The sequence below is a fragment of the Daktulosphaira vitifoliae genome, unplaced genomic scaffold (assembly GCF_025091365.1).
Source record: "Daktulosphaira vitifoliae isolate Bord-2020 unplaced genomic scaffold, ASM2509136v1 Scaffold_3, whole genome shotgun sequence".
Taxonomy (NCBI): Eukaryota; Metazoa; Arthropoda; class Insecta; order Hemiptera; family Phylloxeridae; genus Daktulosphaira; species Daktulosphaira vitifoliae.
In genome coordinates this window covers 18,782,609-18,808,035 of record NW_026099574.1, presented here as the reverse complement: position 1 = coordinate 18,808,035, position 25,427 = coordinate 18,782,609, and the positions used below count along the sequence as shown (strand labels likewise).

Below are 25,427 nucleotides of genomic sequence, written 5' to 3'. Positions count from 1 at the left end.
CACAATATCATATTTTCAATAAAAAAATATTTTTAAGTCAGATTTTGAAATAAAAAATATCCATTGGATTTTCAGCCAATCAAATTTTTGTCCATCACCGTTAATTTTTCTATTAAAAATATCCTTTTCCAGTAATAATGTTGTATTAAAATATTCTAGTCTCATTTGTATTACCTTAAATTAATTTTTTTTCTAGCACTCTGAATAACTGTTATCTAGTCATTTGGTACTTATATTTGAGGATCATACCTCTTTTCTTTTTCAATCAATCCAAAATCCCTATCACATGCCAAGTATGAATGCTCTGACACTAGAAACTTATGGTGTATTTCAGTTGGTGAATAATCATTTGAGACAACTATGAAATTAAAAATTAAAGCAATTTTGATATTGCAATTTTGCCCACCACATTAGTAACTATACATGATTAATTGTGTTGTACTTACATAATTTTGTATGAAGTGTAATAAGCATAATCCAATTTCTTGAGAGCATCGCAATGCCATGGATTCATTCCAAATATACATACAAGCATTTGTATGTATATTTGTGGTTAAATGATGTATACACAAATTTTTATGTACTTAGCTATAATAAGCTACTTTAACAGAAAGAGATGAAGTAACAAGTATTTTCATTATATCGATTGCAATACATTTACTTTATTGGGATTAGTTTTATAAATCCTTTAGCTTTTCTAAAATGTAACTTATGTTCAGAAGCTACTTTAATATTCATATTGTATATGTCATACCTTTTACAATTATCTGAAATAGGTCCATGAAAAGATTATATTTAAAATTTTTTTTTTAAATATTTCTGAATATGTATATAGAAACTGGTTCATTGTTAAATTCTTGTTTGTATAGGTTGGATATAATAGAAATATTTAAGTTAGGACATAAATAATTCTTATTCAAGTTATCATTTCTTGAATAATGATATCTAGTAGTTGGACATTTTTAATGAACTCTCGGACTCCAAAAAATTTACTGTCAGGTTCTTTATCCAACACATCCAAATGTGGAGTTTTTTCTTCGGTTTTACCTTTTAAGCTTAATTTTTTGAAAAATTCAACAATTTTTTTTTTAACATAACATTTTTAGTTACCTCACTGGTATAATTATTAGCTTAAATTCACATATTATGATACATATTTTTAATATCTCATAGATATCAAAACTCGGTTCCGAAAAAGCCAAAAATATATAATTACGTTTCATCGACCTTTAGTCCATTGACTTGGAAGCACTACATAAGTGAAACAAAACAAATTTATTACACAGCTCCTCCTAACTGTGCTATTTGGTACGAGTTTACCTATACTTATGACAATAAATGGCTGGGAAAATTTGTATGGTTATTTTTACATTGGATACCAGGAATTATATTTGATTGTATGCTCTTATTAGTTGGAAAAAGTATGAGGTATAAAGATTTCATTTTATTAACAATTTAACACAATGTATTGCTAAAATAAATAAACAATAATATTTAAAATTACTGTTATTACTTCACTATAAAATGAATAATTTTTTTTTTCAAAAATTAGATTTTGCAAAATGTATACAAAAGCAAACAAAATGATGAAAGCTTTAGGTCCATTTTCAATATCACAATGGAAATTTAAAAACAAAAATATACAAAAAATATGGTCTTTACTAAGCGAAGAAGACCAAAAGTTATTTTTTTTCAATATGGAACATTTTGACTGGAGTTCATATATACAAACCTTTTATTTTGGAATAAGAAATAATATTTTACACGAAAATAAACACAATATTCCGGATGCATTGAAAAAACATAAGAGGTATGTTTTATTTCTTAACATAATTATAAAATTTAAAATTACATTAAAATGTGACATATTTTTTTAAAAATTATCGTTTAGAGGCTATTTGTTTACAATTTTTTTTTTTTTTTTGTCAAAATACTCGCTTTTACATTTTACTATATATGGTGATCTTTTTATCTTAACCCACTAAATTATTCAGAAAATATAAATAAGTCATTATTAACCATCATTTTCATAATAAAATGATTTTCTATAATGTAAGCTATTTAAATATCTATCTTCTCATTTAAAATAATGAAAATAATAGAATAGTTTATTGCGGAAAATACATATTATACAATATATATTTTTTAAAAATGTCCTTAAAAACCTACACATGAACCTAATTATTTACCAAACGTGTGGAGATAATTCAAATAACATAACTAAAGAGACCTCAAATATTTTTAAAAACTTACATTTTTACACGATAATATTTACCAGAAGCTTCTTTATGCATATATACTAAAAATATTTTTTTTTACTCTGAATTGCCATTGTTTCTTTTTTCAGGTTATATTATCTACATATGTTTACATTGTTCCTATTGACTTATGTGTTTTATTTTTTGTTGAGTACTTCTTTTGGAATTAATTTTTTTGAATTTTAGTTTCCATAACTATAGCTACAATATAATTTCAGCAATACAAATTTAATATATAAAATTACGTGTAATTTTAGTTAACTAATTTATAACTTAATTAATTTATAATTTAATGTACATAAAAATGTAATAAAACGAACATTTTAAAACCTGCTTTTTATTTATTATTGAAATTACATTTTATATATTTCTAAAACTTATGCAAAAAGTTTAGTGTCTAAGAATTTCACGAAAAGAGTATTTATATTCTTTTATAATAAAAATTATACAAATTTTTTGGGAAATTATCATTTATGTCGTGATTTTAGGATAATTTACACAAGTAAGTAGTTTTAATTAACTTTTTTATACTAAAAAAAAAAACTTTTATGATAAATGAATGTATTATTTTCTTTAGAAAATCACTATTTATGTATTGTAAAAATGATTAGGTATAATTTAAAAATATAAAATAAAAAGGACATTGCTACGCGTGCGCTTCACTTATATATACTAGTAATTATATGAATATAATAACATTTTTACTTGATACAGTACTAACAGGCGCAATGTCAAAAGATATACTAACAGGAATAATACAAACTGTTTGTTGCACTGGTGTGTTACGTGTAAGAATAGTAAAAATTATAAGACACTTGAAATCTATTAACTTTAAGCTTTTTAAAATTTAATAATGAACTAAATATTGCCTCTTTGACCACACGGTAGGCAGTAGAGGAAAAATTATGTACTGTGATGAAAAGATATGTTTATTTTATTATATTATTGGATATGAAATAATAATACATAATTTTTAGCAAACACAAACATTTTTACCTATTCTAAGAAAATTAAAAATTCTTGAATTACAAAATTTGATAGTAAAAAAATATTGTTGAAAGAACAAAAGACAATTTATTACACATTGTACAGCTTCAAAATTAATAATTTAAGTACATATGTGATAATATTTGTAATATTAAATGATTGGTTAAATATTCTCATTGTATTAATAAATAGAAAAAAATATTTTGAACATGAATTTATTTACATAAAATTAATTAATACACTTACATTTAATTATTAAAGTTTATTTGTATAACACAATTTTTATCAATAAATTTAAGTACTAAATTGTAATAATATGTAATATGGTGTGTATAAACATAATTGATTTTTTTTTTACTTGACACATTGCAATCTACCACAATATTAAATATTATTATTATCTGAAATAGTACTATCTGTTGACAATATCAAATTTAAATACTAATCGAATAGATAATATAAACAAGCAGTTTTTTCTGGCGCGTTACATGTAAAGATAAAAAAATTATAAGAATCAATATCCAACTGCATACAGTCCTCTGTATAATGATCAAACATTAAACAATAATAGCACCTGTAGAAACAAACAAAAAGTTAATTAAATTTTTTAATGTCAAATCATTTTATAAATAGCGTTGGCCATAAATTTGTCCAATTATAACTATGTCTTTAGTCGAATTTGGTCGCGAAACATCAATAACAAACTTCGCTTTTTGCGAAGCTTTATAATATCGATAACGACCAAATATATCTTCCTAAAAATAAAATATAATTTTTTACTCCAGAATTGTTTTCTTTTTATTTAAATTCATCATCAATATATCGTCTGTGTTACAGAATCACGTATCACGATTTTTAAACTTATTTTGAAAGGAACAAATAATAAACTATTTTTGTAATTATATTCATTATAATTATATATAATTATAATGAATACTTTTTTAAATGCTTTATTACTGCAATATTATAATATGCTTACCCTCTTAAAATAATAGCATTTCCCATCATTTGAAATAATTCTTACAACTTCATTCTTATTTCCAAAATAACGTATAATTCCTTCTCCATTTCTATTAGTTTCCAAGCTGTCTTGTACATCAACAATTACTTCGTGCTCTGACGTACAATTTAAGCAGTCATCCTCAGTATCAATGTTTTGTGTGTATAAACAATGCATGTCTTCTTTCGACTCCACAGAAATCATGACATACTCAAAGCCTTCATCACTCTGTTCTACATCTACTAATGCACCTACGCTTTNTAATATATATAAGGACAGAAAAATTAATCTTTCTTCACGAATTTAATAACAAGCAAATATATGTTTGATTATAAACATCAGTGTTTCAATACGAGTATCACATGGCAACTTATATTTTACTATTTTTATGATTTTAAGATATTTAAATAATTGCATTAAATTATAATATTTTCAAACTATATTTGATAATCTCTTTATGTTTGACAAACATAAAACACTAAAAAACTGAATTCATAATGTACAATTTATTTATCATTACAAATTTACATAAAATATGATTTTTTTTTAATTTTGATAACTATTTAAATAATTTAAATTATTATACTTATAACTAATTATTTAGCTACTAACACACAAAAAATACGTGCGAAGTTGTAAAATATTACTTGTTTTAAATAAGCATCAGTATACATAATTTGAACAATGGTTCATACCATAAATTACACAAGTTAGATGATTTTTAACGTTAAAATAAAATCTCTGCATGGTGAAAAAATATGATGAAAACATAATATTTTTAATAAATTGTGTAACTATTTTCGAATTTTATTCCCAAATAACAGTAAATATAATATTATTTAATCAACATCAATGCTGTTATGGTAGTTGCATTAACTTTAGTTATCTTTCAACTAATTTATTTAGGTCGTTATTTGTAAAAAATTTATATAGTGATCCTGAGAGAAAATCATGCGCAATATCTTCAACTTAATGTAACATAATTTTACGTTTTTACACAAAAAATAGTATGAATTTGAATTCATCTGCTGCAGTGCAACAATATTTTTATACAAGAATTAAAATATATCATACCGACTTAAATAACTAATTCACGAGAGAGTTTTGTCATACTATTTGAATTATTTACACAAATTATTTTGATTCATAATATATCATCATCTATTAAAGACAATGCCTTATCGTTGAATCCAATCCTCTCTGTTTAACAACAAATTCTTTAGTGAAACAAAAGACGCGCATTTCATGATTTCCAGGATAGTATCAAAATATTGTTTCCTTGGTTCGTTTTGGTTTCTTCCCAGTTATTTTCCTTCGTCGTAATATATATTCTAATAAAATTATAAATTTATAAGAAACTCTTTATTTTATTATACTCTCTGGTAAAACATATTACTTTTATGTTGCTCGTGATATCAGCATATGGACATATGAGCATATAATTCTTAAAGCATATGTTTAAAAATTTCTATTATTTTTGATAAAATGTACTTTTATTTATCTTTATTGGTTAGCAAAATATTTGACTTTCTAAATATAATAGTACATAAAATATTTTGTTTTAACTAAAATAAAAATTTTAAATATACATTTTTATAATTTGTTGATGTATTTGCAAAAAAAAAAAACACACATGTTGATTTAAACTTGTTCAGTGGACTTCATGTAACAGTTGTTGTTTCAGTATAATAATTAAAAGTAAATATTTCTATTCGGATAACCATTATTTATAGAGGTAAATGATACTTCTCAAAATTATATTGTAATCTGAAATTTAGATTCATTGCACAAGGTGTCTTTAAACATTTAGAATTAATAAATTTAAATAATGTTGTATAATGAATGATAATAAAATAAAATTAAAAAAAAATTAAAAATTGATTAATTTGATTCCCAGAATTTTATTATTAGATCAAAAAATTAGTATACAATTTAAAAATTAAATTAATTTAAAAAATAATATAATAATATTTTTAAATTTGTTTTAAATTTAGTAGAACTATTTTAATGCTAACATTTTAAAATGTATTTTAAATGAAAATACAACTAAAACTAGAATATAACATATATGCATTCTCATTTTTCAAAATTTAAATATAATTTCCTTAAATAATTTTCAAACGACATTTTATCAATTAAATATTGAACCCGCGTATTTGAATTTAGTACATAGTTTATATAAACCGAACTATGTTGTGACTATTAATTTCCAAGTTACTAATAAAGATGTATTGTAATGCGCTATGCTTATATAATTTTGATACATAATTATCAATTAGATAGATCGTATGTTTGTAATTTTCTTGTATATTTTATATAAAATACTGAAGAATTGATAATTTGCTATTTTTAAGTTTTTTTCCAGATTCTAAATTTCTATTTAGAAATTTTACTGTAGAATAAATCCTGAAACGAATAAAAAATTTAATGAGATAATCATTGTCAAAATAGTACATGGATGTTCTAAGATAATATTTAGCATTTGTAAGTTTATCACCAACTACGTTTTCAACAGATAAAATAGGAAAACTTTATAAATAATGGTTTCTAATTTATACAGGTAATTATAAAAATCACTTTGTAACATCATTGCCACTTTTTTTATCAATTACTTTTAAATTAGAAAAAAATTAAACATTAATATTAAATTATCAATTTAAATCTTTTGAAGATAGTTGTTTAGAAAAATTGAAAATATCAATATTGTTACCAGCTTAACCGTAACCGCACACACAATTGCGTGTCTCGCTTATAATACACGTTTCTGCATATTGCTTGGACGACACTGCCGGTCGTCAAACACTGTGTGAAAGCGTACCGCATATACTAAGGGAAACAACTTTAATGTTCGCACATGACAATAACTATTTTACTATTTAAACATTTGCATTATTAATAAAAATGTAGAATTAAGAATATACAATTAATTTTCTTCTTTTAATTATTTTAGTAGGGGTGCAATCGTCCCGTCCTCCAAACCACGAGCCGCCGTTGAAAATAAGTATAGAGTATAATTATAGTTTATTGGGAATAGTTCTGTACTAACTAGAGATGGGATTTTCGACTCACTGATATGAATCAGTTCATTTAAATCAGTTCACTCAAATGAGTTGACTCAGTGAGTCAACTCCAAATCCCAACTCCCAAATCGTCGAATCTTTAAAGGCGCATTCTGACTCGTGAGTTGTAGAAGTTTGTGGAACGCGAATTACAACTCGTAACTGGCAAGGCATACTCGTAGAGTGCCTTCCAAATGCGCCTTAATAGTTATCTTAGCTAGATTAATATCAAATATGAATTATCAATGAACTATTGTTTTACACAAATGTGAATAATAATTCATTTTACTCATTGTAAATAATTATTATTTATTAACTACTATTGTAAAATGAAATGTAATATTGCTATCAATAATTTTTTATTCATTATTTGTTTATATATATTGGAATTAAATTAAAGCGCGAAAAAAATGAGAATCAAATTCAAATTGTATGTACATTATGGAAAAAGTAGTTGGTTATTACTAATTAGTGATTTTATGAGATGATGGGCCTCAAACTCTGATTTTTACCTATAAGATGGTTGAGCTAATTTTAAGTTAAAATTTCTAATCATTCAATAGTTTGATTCCTTTTTTCTTCTGCTAAAATTTTAGATTTTCAATACATACCCATTACAGTTACACAAAAAGTAATTTATTTGGTAATTTGATATTTATAAAATATTTTTCTATTAAATTGTTTAATATTTTTACTAGTTATATTTAAATTTATTAATTATTATTGAAATAAATAGTAAATTTAAAATCTAAAAAAACTATTTTTTTATTATTAACATCAACACATAAATTTATTTAAGTGTTATATTAGGTATACAACTACAATGTAGGTATTATCAATGTTTAATGTTTAGTGCATGCAGTGAAAAAAATAGGTCTCTTCTCTCATATATTTCAAAATTGTCTTGCATGCAATTACAGGTCTATTCTTGAATGAGTATTGTTCTAAAAACTGACATATTATGTATAATCTAGTCACATTTATTTAAAATTTTACTCATTGTGTCAACGTTGTTTCCTGTGATCATAGTAAATCTTGTGCACAAAATCGAAAATTGTGAAACACTTTATTTAATTTACAAAGGTATTTTATTTCATTTTAAAATGAGTAAATCAAGTGTTATTTAGGATTTTTTTCAACTTGAAGCAGATAATATTCATGTTAAGTGTGGACTTTGTCGTATAAAATTAAAAAATAATCATTCTTCGACTTCAAATTTAATTAGACATATTAAATCTAAGCATCCATTAGTAAATTTATTAAATAGAAAGACTCATGTAATAGAAGAGACGATTGATGACCCAAATATTGCTCCATCAACTTCTACTTCTGTACGTTAAATCTATATATCACAATTCACATGATTCAGAATTTATTGATAAGACGTTCTAAACTAAATTCAAATCTCAGTAGTCCACAATGAGTCATTGAGTCACAGTACTACGGCACAATGATTCAGCTCGTTCAGTTCACCTATGATTACTATAATTTGGAGGTGTGTAACTTTTTCCACGAAAATGACTTATACTTTTGAATGAGAGTGATAAGTAATAATTGCCTTATCTAATTCTTATCATGGTATTAATGCCAAGTTTGTAATGTATACACATTATCATCTTATGTATACACAGTAATCATGAAAAGATAGCGTTTTCTTCTGGCCTTTTCTCAATAGGTATATCAATGTTTAATACCGTAAAATAATACATGAAAATTCAAATTTTCACAAACTTCAAAACGCTACAGAATATTTACTACTGAATATTAATAAGATATTTTTTTACTAAAATTTTTCTTAAATTCTACTCTACAAAATATCTATCTTAGATTTTTTTTTTACATTTTATTTAAAAATAATTATTTTTTTTAATAAAATGTAAAAAAATTAATTATTGAAATATAGCTATAGACCTAACGTATAACTAATATTTAAAAAAAAATCAGCTAAAAATATTAACTGGATCAAAAGTTATTTAAGTTGTCAGTGAGTGGTGGGCCACCCTGTATACATATATATGCATTGTACTTTAAAACATAAATATTATACTTTATACATTCAATGAAAATCTATGAAATTTCAGTATTTTTAGGACACAAAATTTGAAAAAGGCTGTTTTATCAATATTATAAATGAAAATTATAAGTTATAATTTGAGATTCTTAAAAAGTTCATCACATATCGGCACATATTATACATACCATGTGGTCAGGGATGTATTTAGGGAAAAAGGTAAGGGGTACCATAGCCTTGAGCGGTTAATTTTTTGGAATTAAGGGGCGGCAGTATTTTTTTATAACCATAGTCCATTATCCATTTTCATTCGTCAATTAAAATATTGGAAAACGGCTACATAGCGATTTTTATTTTCATTATAATATAACCGCAATGGTGTCCTTGATATTCTTTGAGATTATTTAAATTAAATAAGATAAAAACCAAACAATTATTGAATTTTTTTTCCAACTCAAAAAGAATTAAGAAAAAATGCAAAAATAGCCTTTTAACGAATGGTTTCAAACCTCATAACCCGAGCATGAAAGACTTAAGTGTAACCGACTCGACAACTATTAATCAATCAAGTTGGAAGATAAAAAGAACAATTTAAGATAGTTTGAAAACTTAAAGTCGCTTCTCTTAAATTAAGAGGCAAAATAAGTTTAAATTTATATTCAATTCAAGTCATTACTACAATAAACCTTTGTAAGTTATTTTAATATAAAAAATTTATAGAATAATAAAATCGAGAATTTGAACAGAAAAATAGCATGACTACAATCTAAAGTTCGAATTTTTTTTTTTCATATAAAAACATATTACTTAAGCTTTAATTTTTAATATATAGAAAAGTCTCAGTACTTCCGTAACATTCTGAAAAATTTTTAGTTCTATTTACGTGTTAAGTTTTAAACCCCTCTGTATAAAGGGAAAAGTCCGATTCAAAGAAAAGTTTGTCGGATGAAAGGTTTAACTTGAAAAAGTAACAAATTATTAGTTATTAAATCATTATTCATATTTACCGCGAGATCGATGGATAATTATAAACACTTCGGGCAAATTTAAAACTAACTTATAGTTTTTTATACATATCATAACACATACATTTATTACGAATTGCAATAAGTATAGTGAACTCATACTTGCATCACTTTAGTCGCGTATCGAGTTAAACTGCTTACTATTGTTTTTCATTTAGTGTTCGTAAAAGGGTCTGTAGTATTATAAAGTAACAATAAAATATTTTTAATAGGCTTTATCCTCTCAAATTTTAGGTTCAAAAGTTCCATCGATTCGCCAAGTTTTATCAGTTAACCTAGAATAATTAATCATACTATAAAAGAAAGTGCAGCATTGATTATTCGCTATCGTAATATTTCCTGGGAAAAAGCTCAAATTCCTACTTATGCATTTCAGCACTGTCTAAATAAGTGAGTCAATTTTTATGAAAAGTAACGAGTTTTGAAAAATAATTAGTACCATAATCATAATTTTCAATTATATATACACGTGTTTCAAAAGTCTTCATCCAATTTCAAAAATTTATATTTATATTAAAAATGAAGATATAAGGGTGAAATAAAGTAAAATATATTATTAAAATAGTCAAGTTTTATTTACTTTGGTTAAAAATGTTCAATATGACCCCCACCGGCCGCCCGACACACATCTATACGGTAATCAAATTCTTCCCAAACGTTGCTGATCATATTTGGTGTCACGGCATTAACAGGATCTTTGATTCTGATTTTAAGCTCTTCCAAATTTGTAGGTAATTGTGGTACATACACTTTATCTTTTAAGTAACCCCATAAAAAAAAATCACACACTGTGAGGTCAGGGGAACGTGGTGGGATGAATCGTCAAATCGTCGTTTCCTTTACGCCCAATCCACCGCTGAGGGAGTTCACCGTTCAAATATCGGCGAACTTCTAACTTCTAGTACGGCGGTGCTCCATCTTGTTGAAAAACAAACTCATCACTATCCGCTTGTAACTGTGGAAACAACCATGTTTAGATATGTGTTAGCCGTTACTGAGTTTTCTTCAAAAAAAAAATATGATCCGTAAACTTTTTTTCTGGAAATTGCGCAGAAAACATTGATTTTCAGTGAATCTCTTTGATGTTCGACAGTTGCGTGTGGTTGCTCTAAAGTCCAAATCCTAACATTATGGCGGTTGACTTTTCACTATGAAATTGCAAAAATCAATCATTTTTTGTTTGTCATCCGGTAGGAGGGCTTGTAACAGTCGTATTCGGTATGCCTTCAATGTTAAACGACGTCGTAGAACCCGCCAAACGGTTGAATGTGGGAGATCTAGCTCTAGGCCTGCACGACGTGTAGACTTCTGTGGACTTCGAATGAAACTTTGTCGAACACGCTCGATGTTTTTGTTAGAGGACGAGGTCGACCTGAGCGTTTCTGTGCACACAGACAACCACTTTCTTGGAACGTTTGGTGCCAATGTCGAATGCTTTGAGCAGTTGGAGCTTCAGTTCCATAAGTTCTTCGAAAATCACGTTGAACGGTTATTACCGACTCGCACTTATTGAAACGTAGGACGCAAAACGCTTTCTGTTGCGAAGTAGCCATAACGAAACAAACTAACGGTTCCTAGTTCACTAACCATTACGGTGCCAAATTTATCAACTAAATAACTTAAAATAAACTCGGTTATCTAATGTTTCCATTAATACATTGGTCATTAACCTGCGATTAACCGTTGCCGGAACTATATCAGTTCGTAATCGGATGAAGAATTTTGAAACGCCGTATATATAGAGAGTGTTCAGTAAGTAAGGAAACGGGTTTCTATTGTTCTCATTGTTTGTAACAACTGAACTATTTCCTTACTAATTTTCTATATATTGTATGAATAAGTATAGCACTTAGTATTTGCCAGTAAAAAAAAGATTAAATTTTAATAACTAAATAACTTTAATTTTTTTTATTATTACGCTAAAATTAAAAAAAAATTAATAACTCTTTATTTTAATGTAAAAATACAATGTTTATGACAATAATGAAATAGATAACATATAATAAATATAAAGTATAAAAAATCTTTAAATTAAAGTTAAGGTTTAAATGCAATGTTTTAAAAATAAAAACTATGTTGGTAATAAAAAGTGCTAGTTCTATTTTATTATAATAAACAATTACAAAAAAATCACAAGTTTATTACTTTAATATACAAATATTTAATGAATATTTTTTTGATGATTTAATAGTAAATCATTAAATGATTTTTTACCTATTGACATCCGAATTAAGGCAGTTGATTTTAGTAAAGAACTGGATGTGAAACTATCTGGTAACTTAGTCAAAAACTGGGCACACATTATAGAATCCATTTGAAGTAATTCAGTTTCATTGCTGTATAGTATTCCTTATATATAAATAAATATAAGTACTTGTATTATTTAATTTAATTATTATAAAATGGTTGAATATAACAAAACTTAATTAGGTTTTTACTATGTTTATGTGTTCTATTTTAGTGATACAACAGAAATTTTTTGGGGCGGTGTTATAATTTTTTCTTTAAGGTAAGGTACTTAGAATTAACTTAATAAGCAAATAAAAAAGATTTTACATGCTTTTAATTCAAGATCAGTTTAATTCTAAGGGTTTTAATAACCCCATAACCTTTTGGTTGTGCCAATATACTATTTACTTCATTTAATAATTAATAAAGTAATTTAGTCTAATAAAAAATTTACCTAAAGCTGTTTGGAATAAAAATGAATCATTTTCTCTTAAAAAATTATCCCATATAATAGATGCCAATTCTAAATTCATTGATTTGGTGTATACTGTATAAATCCATTCAACTAAATACATTTCTGGAGTTAAACCAATTTTATTGAAATGTATACTAAGTTTACTTAAATTATGTTTAAGTAGATCACTGTATGTTAAAAAGTACGAAGTCATCTAGAAATAATAAAAAACTTAAAGAACTTGTTCAATTATGTTAATAATTGTTTTTGATTTTACTGACCATAGGGTGATTTACAGTGTAGAATGTTTTAAGACATTGTGTTTCCATTAAATTTACTAGACAAATAAAGGCAGGTAACTCTTCCATATTTAATAGTAAAATTGCTGCTATAAAACACATTCCTTGAATATATCCTACATCAGGTCTCAGACATACAAAAGCACTCAATATTCTTTTTAAGACATCAAAATATGGTCCACCCTAAAATAAAAAATATAAACATGAGTTATACAATACAAAAAAACTTAATTAATTTTCGATTTAAATAAAAAGTAAGTAAAGTGACAGTAGGAAAAGATCATACAAGAATAATTACTTGTTGAAAAATACCCAAATGTGGAAAGGTTCGAGTAATATCTAAATAAATGTATTCTAGGCAATGTACACTACAATCATTTGAGTCTTTAAATTTTGTAGCAGAATTTGTAACACAACTTTTATACAATTCTTCATTAATGAATAAATCATTACCAATAGCAAGAGACCATACTTTTCCTCGTACACTAGAAGGTAAACCATTCCACCATAAATCGCGACATCTTTTAGTTTGGGACCTAGAATTTTTAAAAATTGAGAACCATGTTGTTCAATATAACCAAATAGCTTCAAAAAAAAAAAAGAAAAAACAATTCGCTATATATTTCATTCATAAAAAAAAATTAAACATATTAATAGCTATACTCCTATTTATTTTATTAAGTCATAACCCTTCCTGTGGTTTTTTGTGGGCATCTTTCAAATAGATATTGTGATCTTTTTGTATTTATCAGCTGTTTAACTCGTAAGATGTAAGAATAATTAATCCTCCATAAAAAAAGTCATGTTATGCAAACTTGATCTCTTAGTAAAATTATATTTTGTCATAAATCAAACAACAAATCATATCATCTTAATTTCAAAGTATAATAAATATTGTCAATTTTAACTAAAATCTTAAATTTAAAAAAAATTTAATTTTGTAATAATTACTGTTAAAAAATCAAGGGAAATATACATTATTTGATAACATCACCTCTAATAAATGTTTATTTCAAAATTTAGTGCAAAAATGTCTTAAGTCAATTTTTGTCTATAATTAGCTGGTGCATAATTTATTAATGCTCATGAAAAACCTAAATTTTTTACAAATATGTTTGTATGTCATGGACGATTTAAAAATAATATTCAGTTATACATTAAGATCTTAGTCATATATAGAATAGTTGCAATATAATATAATGACTATATTATAGATCTTATTATGATCTAGATTATTTAAGCAATAGTCATATATACAGTGTTCAATAAGTAAAGAAACAGGTCAATTGTTCCAAACAATGATAACAATAGAAACCCATTTCCATACCTACTGAACACTTTATATAATGATAATGATCAGTTTTTATATGATTACCAATATTTTATTGACTTATATTGGATTTTATGTATAATATAAAGTATTAATGTATGTAAAATATAAATGTAAAAAGTATGACTCAACATTTAATAATCTAGATTGTATTAATGTAGTGATAACACATAAGTGTTAATATCTGTCTTCAAAAAAAAAAAACAAAAATGCAGACAACACTTATTGAATCAAATCATCAAAAAGAAAAACAATGACATGAAGCTTCTTAATTTAATTACTAAACAAATAAGCATAGAAAATAGTAATATGTCAGTACATTGTATTCCAATTTGGAATTATTTCTTGATTCCATATTTGTGTTACACTAGCTAATCGTTCTTCATTTTTCAACTTTTGTTTGAGGTATTCTTTTTGTTTTTTAAAACTTTCATTTTCTACAAAATAAATAAAATAAATAAATACTGTCGAAATCTAGTTTAGTGGAGTTTAGGTATTTTTTTAGATTAATATTGATCAATATCTGATAATGATTAAGATCAGTTCTATAATGTGTGTTTAAAACAAATATAAAAAAACTTTATGATTTTTACCAAAAATTACATGATTTTTTCAGTAAGATTAATTACACAGAGAAGATAAGACTTCAAAATTTATTTTTTAGTTATATATTACAATAAATAAACTATAATTTGAAATAATTTAAAATATAGTGAATATTATTCTATTACTAAACAAAAAAACTATATAACTATCTATTTTTAACAAAAATTATTAACTTTTTGGCTTAAGATGGGCCTTCTAAAAAAAATATTGCTGTTAAAAAAACGACAAAAAATAATATATATTATTATAAACACTCAGTAAATATATTAAGAGTTTTTTCTATCAATAAAATTAAACTGTGAAATGTTACATTGATATGATAAATGTTAACATATTCAAAAAAACATTAAATTTAATTTTAAATAATAAAAAAATAATAATAATTTTATTGTAACTTTTTAAATGTTTATATTACAGTTATGTTTACTAATATTCAACAAATAACAACTAATATAATAGTATTAAAGTGAGAAATTAATGGGTTTTAAAAATAAGCACTCATAATAATTTCTTATTATTACGACAAAAAATTAATAATTAAAATTCAAAATTTTTTTCCTATTTTAAATATGATCAAAATATTAACAAATATTTTTAAGTGATCTTTAAGTATCACAGGTTTTTAATAATCGTTAATTCTTTCAGAAATGACTTTTAATTTTATAATAAAATTGCTCAAAATAAATTTTTAACGAGTGTTCTATAATAGACAAAAACATTTTTCAAAAAAATCTTTTCCTCTTTTAATTTACTCAAATTTTTAAAATTTGAAAAAAATATCTAATTTAATTATATTATAATATTTTTTAGAATCTTTTGGGCTTGAAAACACAATTCTAACTTCATAATTTTAGTATTAAAAAAAAATGTGTATACATTATTAATTAAATATGTTAATAAAAATTTAATGAATATTATATTTAATGAATGTATATTATAGACAATAATCAGCTTACCTTTTTTTTTAGCATTTTGTATAACTTGTTCGTATAATTTTTTATGTTCTAATTGTTCATCAATTGATTTAGCAGGTATATTTGGAGGTCGATCAAGTAATATGAGAGCAGAACTTCCAGCTACTATTTCTTCATTGTTACATATTTTACCAATTATACATTCTGGAGATTGAATTCCATCATATTTTTTCTAAGTTTAATAAAAGCCAATATAGTTATTTGTACTTAATAAATAAGATATTATCAAATTACTTTTAAGTTTGATTTTGTAGAGTTCCTTAAAGAGTTTTTGGTAGAATTTTTTGTTTTTCTTCTTTAAAAGAAAAAAATTATAAGTATGTATATTTATATACATAGAAAAATTTATTTATCACATATCACATATCACATAATTATTAAAAAAATTAAAATATTATTGATAATATTTATATTTGGTTTTTATGTTTTTCCCAATTTATTAATATACCCAACATAACCTTATTTATTATAAGGATTGTAACATAAATAATTAACTAGTTTATTTGATAAATAATGAACTAATTAAGAAAATGACAGGTCAACAATAACTTTTTTATTAGTATTTCAGAAGCTGTTGACTTAATTATAACTAGAAAGGAGGATGAGTATAGCTAGAAAATGATTTATGACAAAGCTAACACCCATTTCTCACTTTCAGCCTACACTATAAAATGTTAATAACTTCTGAAATACTGGTTTAAAAGTCGTTATTGACCTGTCATTTTCTTAATTAGATCATTATTCAACAAATAAACCAGTTTATTATGTGTGCTGCAATTAAAAAAATAAAATTGACACCCTTATAAAGTATAATAGACGAACATTAAACTAAAGTTACAAATAAAAAAATTCCATAAAATTATTTAAATTTTTTTATAAATTAAGTGATTTATGATAAATTAATCACCCAGTATACATACAAAATTATTATTATGTCATTTAAAATGCAAAACCTCATATTAGTTATGTCAACTTTATAAGAGAGCAAAAAAACAATATCCGCGTCATTGAAACTGCATTGTACTGTATTTTCAAATTTTTGTTTAGTAATTTTTTAGTAGACTCCATTAAAAATTTGTATGTAAAAAAATTTGTGTATAAGTTTATGCATTAAGTAATAATGAATAAAATATTATTACTTACTTATTTAAACAAAATATGACAAATTATATAAGTGATTATTTATAAAATTTTATAACTTAATAAATAAATATTTATAAATTTTACCGGTTAAAAATATGTATTGATGAAGAAACAGTATCAAAACATTCTTCAGATCTTGCATCACTACTGGTATGCAATGACAACAAAGAAGCATCAGATTCTAAATCATCTAGGCATGATCCAAGGGCTGAAGATGTTGCTGTTTGAGAACTATCACTATCATCGGTATCAATAATAGAATCCAGATTATTCCGATTAGATTTACAACTATCAACTAGAATATCTTTAAAATAATATTCTATGCAGCCATAGTCACTGACTAATTGTGATTTTCTCATTAATTTTAAATAATATATTAACCAGAAAAAATTTAAAAAAGTCGATTATTTAAGATATATTAAAATTTTAGTATAATAAAACTATTTATTTTTAAAAATTTTAATTTTTAATATTATGTTTTTTAAAGTTTTTTTGCGTTCAATAGTGTGGAAAAATTAAAGATAACACTTTAATAAAATTTACAAAACAATACTAATTAGTTATTTAAATGACTTTTGTTGGCCTAAAATAAAATAATTTGAAAACTAAGCCACATTTTCTTTAATATTAATTACTACTTTGGCAAAGAACATTTATTGACAACGTTTATCAATTTAGTTATTATCACTTAATAGTCGTTAGAATTATATACCATTATGATAGAAAGCAAGTTTACTACATAACTTTCATAAATCGCGATAAAAGGACTGGACATGAGGCTTAATCAGGCAATCCGGTTTTGTTAAACATTTCTCAAATAAGGGAGAATTCTTCATGTAACAGCGCCATCTACTATATTAAAACCGGATCGTTCTCCCCTTTAAACCAACAAGTCCTTTTTATCATAGTTCATAATTACATAGAATTATCACTGATAAAAATGTACAGAATCAATATAAGGAAATAATTAAAATTGCCATTTTTATATAAGTAAATCAGTGTGACCACTTTTCAGCACTAAAATTGTGTGTACTTCTTTCAAAATTTAAAGTAACAATTTTAATTAAGGTATTTGTTTTTTAATATTTTTGAACGTGTACAACACTACATAAATATTTAAGTATTTGATATATTTAAATAATATAATAATACGATAATTCCATTTAATAAAATAAAAACACAATAAATAATAATTCGTGTTCAATTGAATTATATATTTTTTAATTATTTCATACAAAAACGTTTAAAATTTTTCATTAATTTTGAATAAATTGTTTTATAAATTCATCATAGTAAAATAAATACCTTCTCAGCTTTGCATTGAAGCTAAAAACAAAAAAAGAATCAATTAACATAATAATGAAGTTTCAAATTCAACATACACATTCATCACATAAATTATACAATAATTACACAATTAATAAATTAAAAAACAATAAAAACTTTTTCAAATAATCTAAAACATGTAAATGTATTTTATAAATGTGCTAGTATATCAAGTTTCCTATATTTTCTCGGTTTTGGTATAACATTTTTGTTTAAAAATTTGAAAGAATAAATTATTCTCAGTCTTATGTAAAGGTTTCTTAAAAACTCATAATCAAAGTTTGGACATGGATGCTTAAAGGAAATATTACTTATTAAAATTCTTATATATTTTCTTTAAGCATTCATATTGGAAATTCTTCTATAAAAATATTATCTAATTCACTAATATAATTTATAAACTTATCAAGTGGAGAATATAAGTTTCCATAAGTGGATATATTTACATTATGTAAGCCTAAAAATATGTAAAAACAAAGATTCATCAAACTGATTTTGAGATTTAGCATAATTAATACAAATACCACAATTATGTTTTTCTAGTGATTTCTTAACTATATTTGATAACATTTATAGCCCTTACTAAACTTAAATCATGGTAAAAATGCTGAACAAGAAATACTCATAGTAATATTAATTTATTAATATTTAACTTTAGATTTCATAATTATTTATATGTTTAATAACAAAAATAGAAAAAACTTGAAAAGATTAACCACATATTTAATCTACAAATTAAAATTTTAATGATTGTAAAAGAAGAATTAGCTCAAACAATTTCTCATATGGTAAGTTTTATTTTTTTTGATAAAACTAAAAAATCAATAATAAAACATTTGTTATTCAAAAAAGAAAATTTAATTCACAAAAATCTCCAGATTTTTTAATTTTAAGGAAAAATCTTGTAATTCTAATAATTCTCAAACAATACATAACTATTAATATGAGGGAATTGGAAATACTTCAAAACATGAGGTACTAGTTAAAATTTAGTCTGATTTATGGGCATTAAAAATAGGTAGAAAAAAAGAATGTTGTAGCAAATTAATATTAAAAAATGACAAAATTGATAATTTGGAATCAGTATGTAATAAAAGTTTAATATTTTTTAATGTTCTTAATCTTCCTTTTATTTTTCATTTAGGTGTAAAGAATGGTGGTGTCCCAAATATTCCTCATTTTTAAATATATTGAAGGATTTAAAAAATATAAATACAGAAGATGCTAACATGATGATGATAGCAAGACTGTTTAAATTAAGATTTCGTTATTGGTCATCTGAAAGCAAAGTTAATACTTGAATTAAATAAAGGTTTTGTGTTTATATTATTCATTAAAAAATAATTTTTATCTTAGCTAAAATGTGCATGATTGCAACACAAGCAAGACTGCCATAATTAAAAATATACTATTTTTGTGTTCAATTGTTTTATTATTTTATAATACGTTATTAAGGTTTGTTATAGTAATGAGTTCAACAATTTTTATAAAAGTTCCATGAGTCTAACTTATATTAAAAGGCCATTTCAAAAACACTTTTATTATTAATTTTCTCCAAATTAATAAGAGTATAAAATTTGTTTTTATATTGAATTACACAGTAAAATCATATCACTAAAATGAAAATTTTTTTAACGATCAACACATACTTTTCTAAACAAATTTATTCTTTTGATATCAAGTCAGAAATTAGATTTTTTCTATTACCTCATTTTTGAGATTTTTACTAATTAGACATGAGAAATAATTCTTAAAAAATTTTTTTTTATAAAATTATAATTAATTATTAAAAATAATCCGTGCAAAATGTAATTTTTTTGATCCTTTAAAGTTAATTTTTATGAGTTTATAATTTAAAAATTTTGAACTTTAAAACACTATTTTAACTAAACTTGCAACTTTAAAATTTATATTAATAAATAGAAAATTTTGAGAAAAAAAATTTTTTGTATTTTTTTAGATTGATATGTGATCAGGAACTTATTTTTTTTGGAATAAATCTTTTAATAGAAGTCTTAGTAATCATTTTTATATAACTCTTGGTGTTTAAATACCCTATGTACATACATCGACTTTAACATCAATGCGAAAACAATTATTGATGAAAATACGACATAACAATAAGATATTTATACAATGTCTAAATAAAAATCTTGAAATCGCCCAGACGTATCCACAACTACTAATTTGCGATTTATGTTATGACTTCGCATAGTTTTCAATGTCTCAAATGAATTTCATTTGTTGTTGTGTTGTTAAATTACATTTTAACCTATTCATTTTTGGTTATTTTTAAATACAAGTTTTTAACTAATTATTAATAATATAAAAAATTAGTAGTGATGGAAAAAATCTAATTGCAGATTTGAAATCAGAACAATAAAGGGGTTTAGAAAATAATATTTTTGACTCTGATGAAAATTCCTTGTAGACCAGTAAATTTATTAATAAGTAACAAAAAATTTCTTTTGAAAAGTTTTGTATCAAGCCTTTCAATATTTATACATGTTTGCCATAAAAGTAACTACTTTATAATTTTTATGTATTTTAAACTAAATTATTAAATATCAATTTCATACTACATTCAATTGCTATTATAGATAATATATTATATTAAGTATATTATACTTATAAATAATAGAAATACTATTTAGGAACAATGAATGAAATAGAAGTTAATTTTCTTTTATAATAATCCATTAATTTCTAAAGACAGATTTGCATTGAAGCATTTCTTATAATATATGATTTTAATCACTGTCAGATATCAACTATACTTGTACTAACTATGCTACACTGTGCCGCAACCTCACTATGCTACTATATTTTAAATCCTTAAGTATTTAGAGGGAATTCATATTCACTTTAAATTAAAAATAATTTCTGTTTTCAAAAATAATTTATAGATAATATGACAAAGAACAAAATTTGTTCATACCTATTATTTTAAATATAAAATATTTTAGCCTTATATTACTAAAAATTTTTATGGGTCAATAACAAATTTAGGATAAATACTTATTGAAATACAAATATTTTAATACATAGAGTGAATAAGCAGCGCAGACAGAACGCACATATACTTGTATGAGCTGTATCTACATTCATTACGTATGTTGACTATTCTATCTAGACTTTAATTTTACTAATAATTCATTTCAGTTACTACTTGACCACAAAAAATTCTTTTAAAATAATAATATAATTTTGACATTCGTTTTCTTCTTCAAAAAGAAATATAATTGTTTAATTGAAAAAAATATGCAATTTATTTTAAATATTATAATTTTATAAAAAGTTTTGGTAACATTTACTAAGTCTTATATGGATTCCACAAAGAGTAAGAATATTAAATATTACTTAAATATTTATATCTTAAAATTTTTATATTTTTACACACTTTTAAAAAATCTAAGTTAAACTTAAATCAATCAAAGTATATACGAGAGCTAAAAAATTTGTAAATTTTTAATAATAGAAGAGCTATTTTATAATAACTAATTTAAAACTTACAAACCAATATTAATACAAATATTTAGTAATAAAAAGTAGTTTTTTTGAATATTTTTTGAGGTAAATTTGTTTTTGAAACATATATGAAGATTACAATAATGTTTTAAAAATAAATAATTATATTTTATTTAACATACCCTAGTACTTATTAAAAAATATCTGAGTACAAAACATAAATTCATATCAATTATAATAATATAACTAATACATATATATCAACATTAGCAACAAATTGGCCATATACTCCAAAAAATTAATTTTAAAACTATGAGGTTTATTAATTCCAATCATTACTCTCGGTAAAAATGTTGATAAAAGTGTTTTTGTCAAAGAATAAACTATTTAAATTTTTTTTTTTAATTCTAACTTAGGATATTGTAAAATAGAAAATAAATAAATAGACAATTATTTTATAATTTTATTAAATTTTTTTATGTTTATTTGATAATTCAACATTTGCTACCATAACATAGCATTTCTTATACCATGGGTGTAACCAAACATAAAATTTATTTTTTAATTTGAAATCCTATGTATAAGTTTGAAAATTTAAATTTTATAATAAATAATTATTTTTCATACATTTTAAAGGTATCAGCAAATTCCACCTCTCAATGCTAATACCAAATGTAATACAGATCCACCTTGAACTTTGTAATCTTGGGCTGTTTTTTCATCATTCCTAAATTATATTAAAGTTTTAAAATAATATTTATAATTAATTGATTTATTTTATAACCGTATTTACTCACATTTGTTTACCAGAAAAGATTAATCTTTGCTGTTGTGGTGGTATACCTTCTTTTTCTTCAACTCTCTCTTTTATTCTTTCAACTCTATCAGTTGGTTCAATATCAATTTCAATCTAAGAAATTGACGTCGTTTTAGATTTAATTATTGGACGTTTAAACATAATTACATTGCATTAATAATTATATAACGTTAAATCAACTTACTTCTTTACCAGTCAAAGTTTTTACTTTAATCAACATTTTGTACTTATATTAAGCCAATTATTAAAATATCAAATGAAGAAACAATCAAAATAATCTTGTAACTAAATTGGTTTCATGTAGAAAGTTAGCGAATAGAAGATTAGAGAATCGTTAAAAAAACCGAGAGCAGACCGACCATTTATGTGATAAAGGAGTGATAACATAATGACAATGAAAATAATTTATTATCGCTAAGAACGTTTCCAACATCATGTTATAATCACATTTAAGATAATATTTTATTTTAAATGTGCTATTACCATATTGCACATGAAATAAAACCTTATGCGAATTCTACCTTCTCATTAACTATACAGGATAAGTGATAACAATATTATGTTTGGCGTTTGTTTTATAATTTTTATTACTGGACATAAATAATAGATAAGCAAGTATATATATTTATTATATACAGAAATATTAAAAGTATGAAATCATTTGTAACAATAAAACAATTTATAAAATACTAATGGGACTTACTTGTTGGAATATTAACTGGTAGAAGTAGAGAATTAGTAGAAGTATTGAATAGGAGAAAAGTTAACATTTGTTGTGTGCAGGAAACTAAGTGGAAAGGAGAGATATCAAAGGAAATAGATGAGGGTTATAAAATAATATACCCAGGTAAGTCTAGTACAAAGAATGGTGTAGGGATAATAATGGATGAGGAGATAAAAAGTAGAGTAGTAGAAGTAGCTAGGAAAAGTGGCAGAATTATGGTCGTAAAATTGATATTTGAGATAAATGGATGAGATGATGCAAGAAATAAATGGTAATGAGGATGCGATGATAGCTGGATATGAATGGATTTGTAGGTAATGAGAATAGAGGATATGAAAGAGTACATGTAGGGTATGGTTTTAGTGGAAAGAATGAGGCTGGAGAAAGAATCTTGGATTTCGCAGTATTGTATGATCTTGCTGTGGTTAATACTTATTTTAGAAAGAGAAAAGAACATTACATAACTTACAAGAATGGGAGTAATAGATCACAGATTGATTATTTTATGTAGAAGAGAGAGAATGTAAAGCGAGTAAAAGTTTGTTAAGTTATACAAGGTCAGAGTGTAACTTCACAACATAGACTGATGGTAATGAAGTTGTAGTGTAGTGGGAATAAATATAAAAAATCAAAAAGAACCCGGGAGAAAAATCGAAGATCCGGTGGTGGAGATTGAAAGGGGAAAATGAAAAAGAGTTTCTACAGACGGTAAAAGAGAGGACTGTGTGGAATGTCGAGGGAGACATAAATGATGATGGAATAGATTTGCTAGTCTTGTAAAGAATACTGCAAAGGACATTGTTGGTGAGAATAGGAATAGAATGCCAGGAGACAAGGTAACCTGGTGGTGGGATGAGGACGTTAAAAAAATCATAGAAAGTAAGAAATAGCATTTCAAAGTATGGTAGAAGAGCAAAAGGAGAGAAGACTGGATGGAGTATAAACGATTGTGCAAAGAAGCCAACTGTGCAGTAAGTAAGACGAAGTTTAAAAAGTTTAATATGATAGGCTAGGAACAAAGGAAGGCGAGAAAGAAATCTATAGACTTTCAATAGTAAGAGAAAATGGTCTAAAGACTATCACTATGTAAGGTGTATAAAAAGTTAAAAAGTGGGTGTTAATGAGTGATGATGATGTCAAAAAAAAGATGAAAGAGTATTTTGAAAAATTACTGAATGAGGAGTATCCAAAAGAGACATTAGAAGATATCTAGTGAAAAAATGTACTGGTAGATTTAATTAGTGAGAAAGAGGCTGTGACATCAATGAAAAAGAATAAAGTATTAGAACCAAATGAAATTCTATTAGAAGTATGAAAAATATTAGGCGGTGGTGGCATAAGGGTCAAAAAATGAAGGAATATTATTGTGGTGCAGATATTTAAAAGTAAAGGAAATGTATAAGAGTGTGGAAATTATAGAGGCATATAGTTTATGATTTATATATGATTTATAAAAGAGAAAAGGTGTAAAGATTTTCATTATATAAGTTGTATAAAAGGTGTTGATAATAAGGTACACTTAAGTGATGATGATGTGAAAAAAAGGTGGAAAGAATTTAGAATTTCAATAATTTTGAAAAATTATTGAATGAGGAGCACCCAAAAAAGACATTAGTGGATATCTCGTGGATTGAGGAACTAGTAGATTTAATTAGTGAGAAAAAGGTATCGGAGGCTGTGGCATCAATAAAAAAGAATAAAGCAGTGGGACCAGATG

General features: G+C 24.3%; 3 protein-coding genes across 8 annotated transcripts in view; 1 reads left to right on the top strand and 2 right to left on the bottom strand.

Annotated features, from left to right (window-relative positions):
- LOC126902939 (fatty acyl-CoA reductase wat-like) overlaps positions 1 to 2,517 on the top strand; it is a 42,895-nt gene extending 40,378 nt beyond the window's left edge. The window contains exons 6-8 of one of the 2 annotated variants that reach the window (XM_050680728.1): positions 1,174 to 1,428; positions 1,553 to 1,810; positions 2,348 to 2,517. In XM_050680728.1, the coding sequence (XP_050536685.1) occupies positions 1,174 to 1,428; positions 1,553 to 1,810; positions 2,348 to 2,444 (610 nt within the window). In that variant the 3' untranslated portion in view covers positions 2,445 to 2,517. The remainder of the gene's footprint in view (positions 1 to 1,173; positions 1,429 to 1,552; positions 1,811 to 2,347) is intronic. The other variant, XM_050680729.1, reaches the window with a different exon arrangement.
- Positions 2,518 to 6,514: 3,997 nt separating this feature from the next.
- Positions 6,515 to 18,191, bottom strand: LOC126900578 (TBC1 domain family member 12-like). 4 transcript variants are annotated; one of them, XM_050676394.1, is made up of 9 exons: positions 17,460 to 18,189; positions 16,467 to 16,527; positions 16,215 to 16,404; positions 14,972 to 15,089; positions 13,621 to 13,858; positions 13,305 to 13,505; positions 13,024 to 13,237; positions 12,555 to 12,689; positions 6,515 to 6,651 (listed from the first exon to the last, which is right to left on the bottom strand). In XM_050676394.1, exons 1-9 carry the CDS (start codon positions 17,732 to 17,734, stop codon positions 6,635 to 6,637), a joined length of 1,449 nt encoding a protein of 482 aa, XP_050532351.1. In that variant the 5' UTR covers positions 17,735 to 18,189; the 3' UTR covers positions 6,515 to 6,634. The 4 variants fall into 4 exon arrangements, with proteins under 4 accessions (XP_050532351.1, XP_050532352.1, XP_050532350.1 ...); XM_050676395.1 differs by lacking the exon at positions 6,515 to 6,651 and adding an exon at positions 10,596 to 10,615; XM_050676393.1 differs by lacking the exon at positions 6,515 to 6,651 and having other exon boundaries at positions 12,408 to 12,689; positions 16,467 to 16,524; positions 17,460 to 18,191.
- Positions 18,192 to 18,574: 383 nt separating this feature from the next.
- Positions 18,575 to 23,350, bottom strand: LOC126900579 (NEDD8). 2 transcript variants are annotated; one of them, XM_050676397.1, is made up of 4 exons: positions 23,171 to 23,350; positions 22,967 to 23,079; positions 22,797 to 22,896; positions 18,575 to 18,701 (listed from the first exon to the last, which is right to left on the bottom strand). In XM_050676397.1, the coding sequence occupies exons 1-3, from the start codon at positions 23,204 to 23,206 to the stop codon at positions 22,809 to 22,811; spliced, it is 237 nt and encodes a 78-aa protein (XP_050532354.1). In that variant the 5' UTR covers positions 23,207 to 23,350; the 3' UTR covers positions 18,575 to 18,701; positions 22,797 to 22,808. The 2 variants fall into 2 exon arrangements, with proteins under 2 accessions (XP_050532354.1, XP_050532353.1); XM_050676396.1 differs by lacking the exon at positions 18,575 to 18,701 and having other exon boundaries at positions 22,620 to 22,896; positions 23,171 to 23,348.
- Positions 23,351 to 25,427: the final 2,077 nt, after the last annotated feature.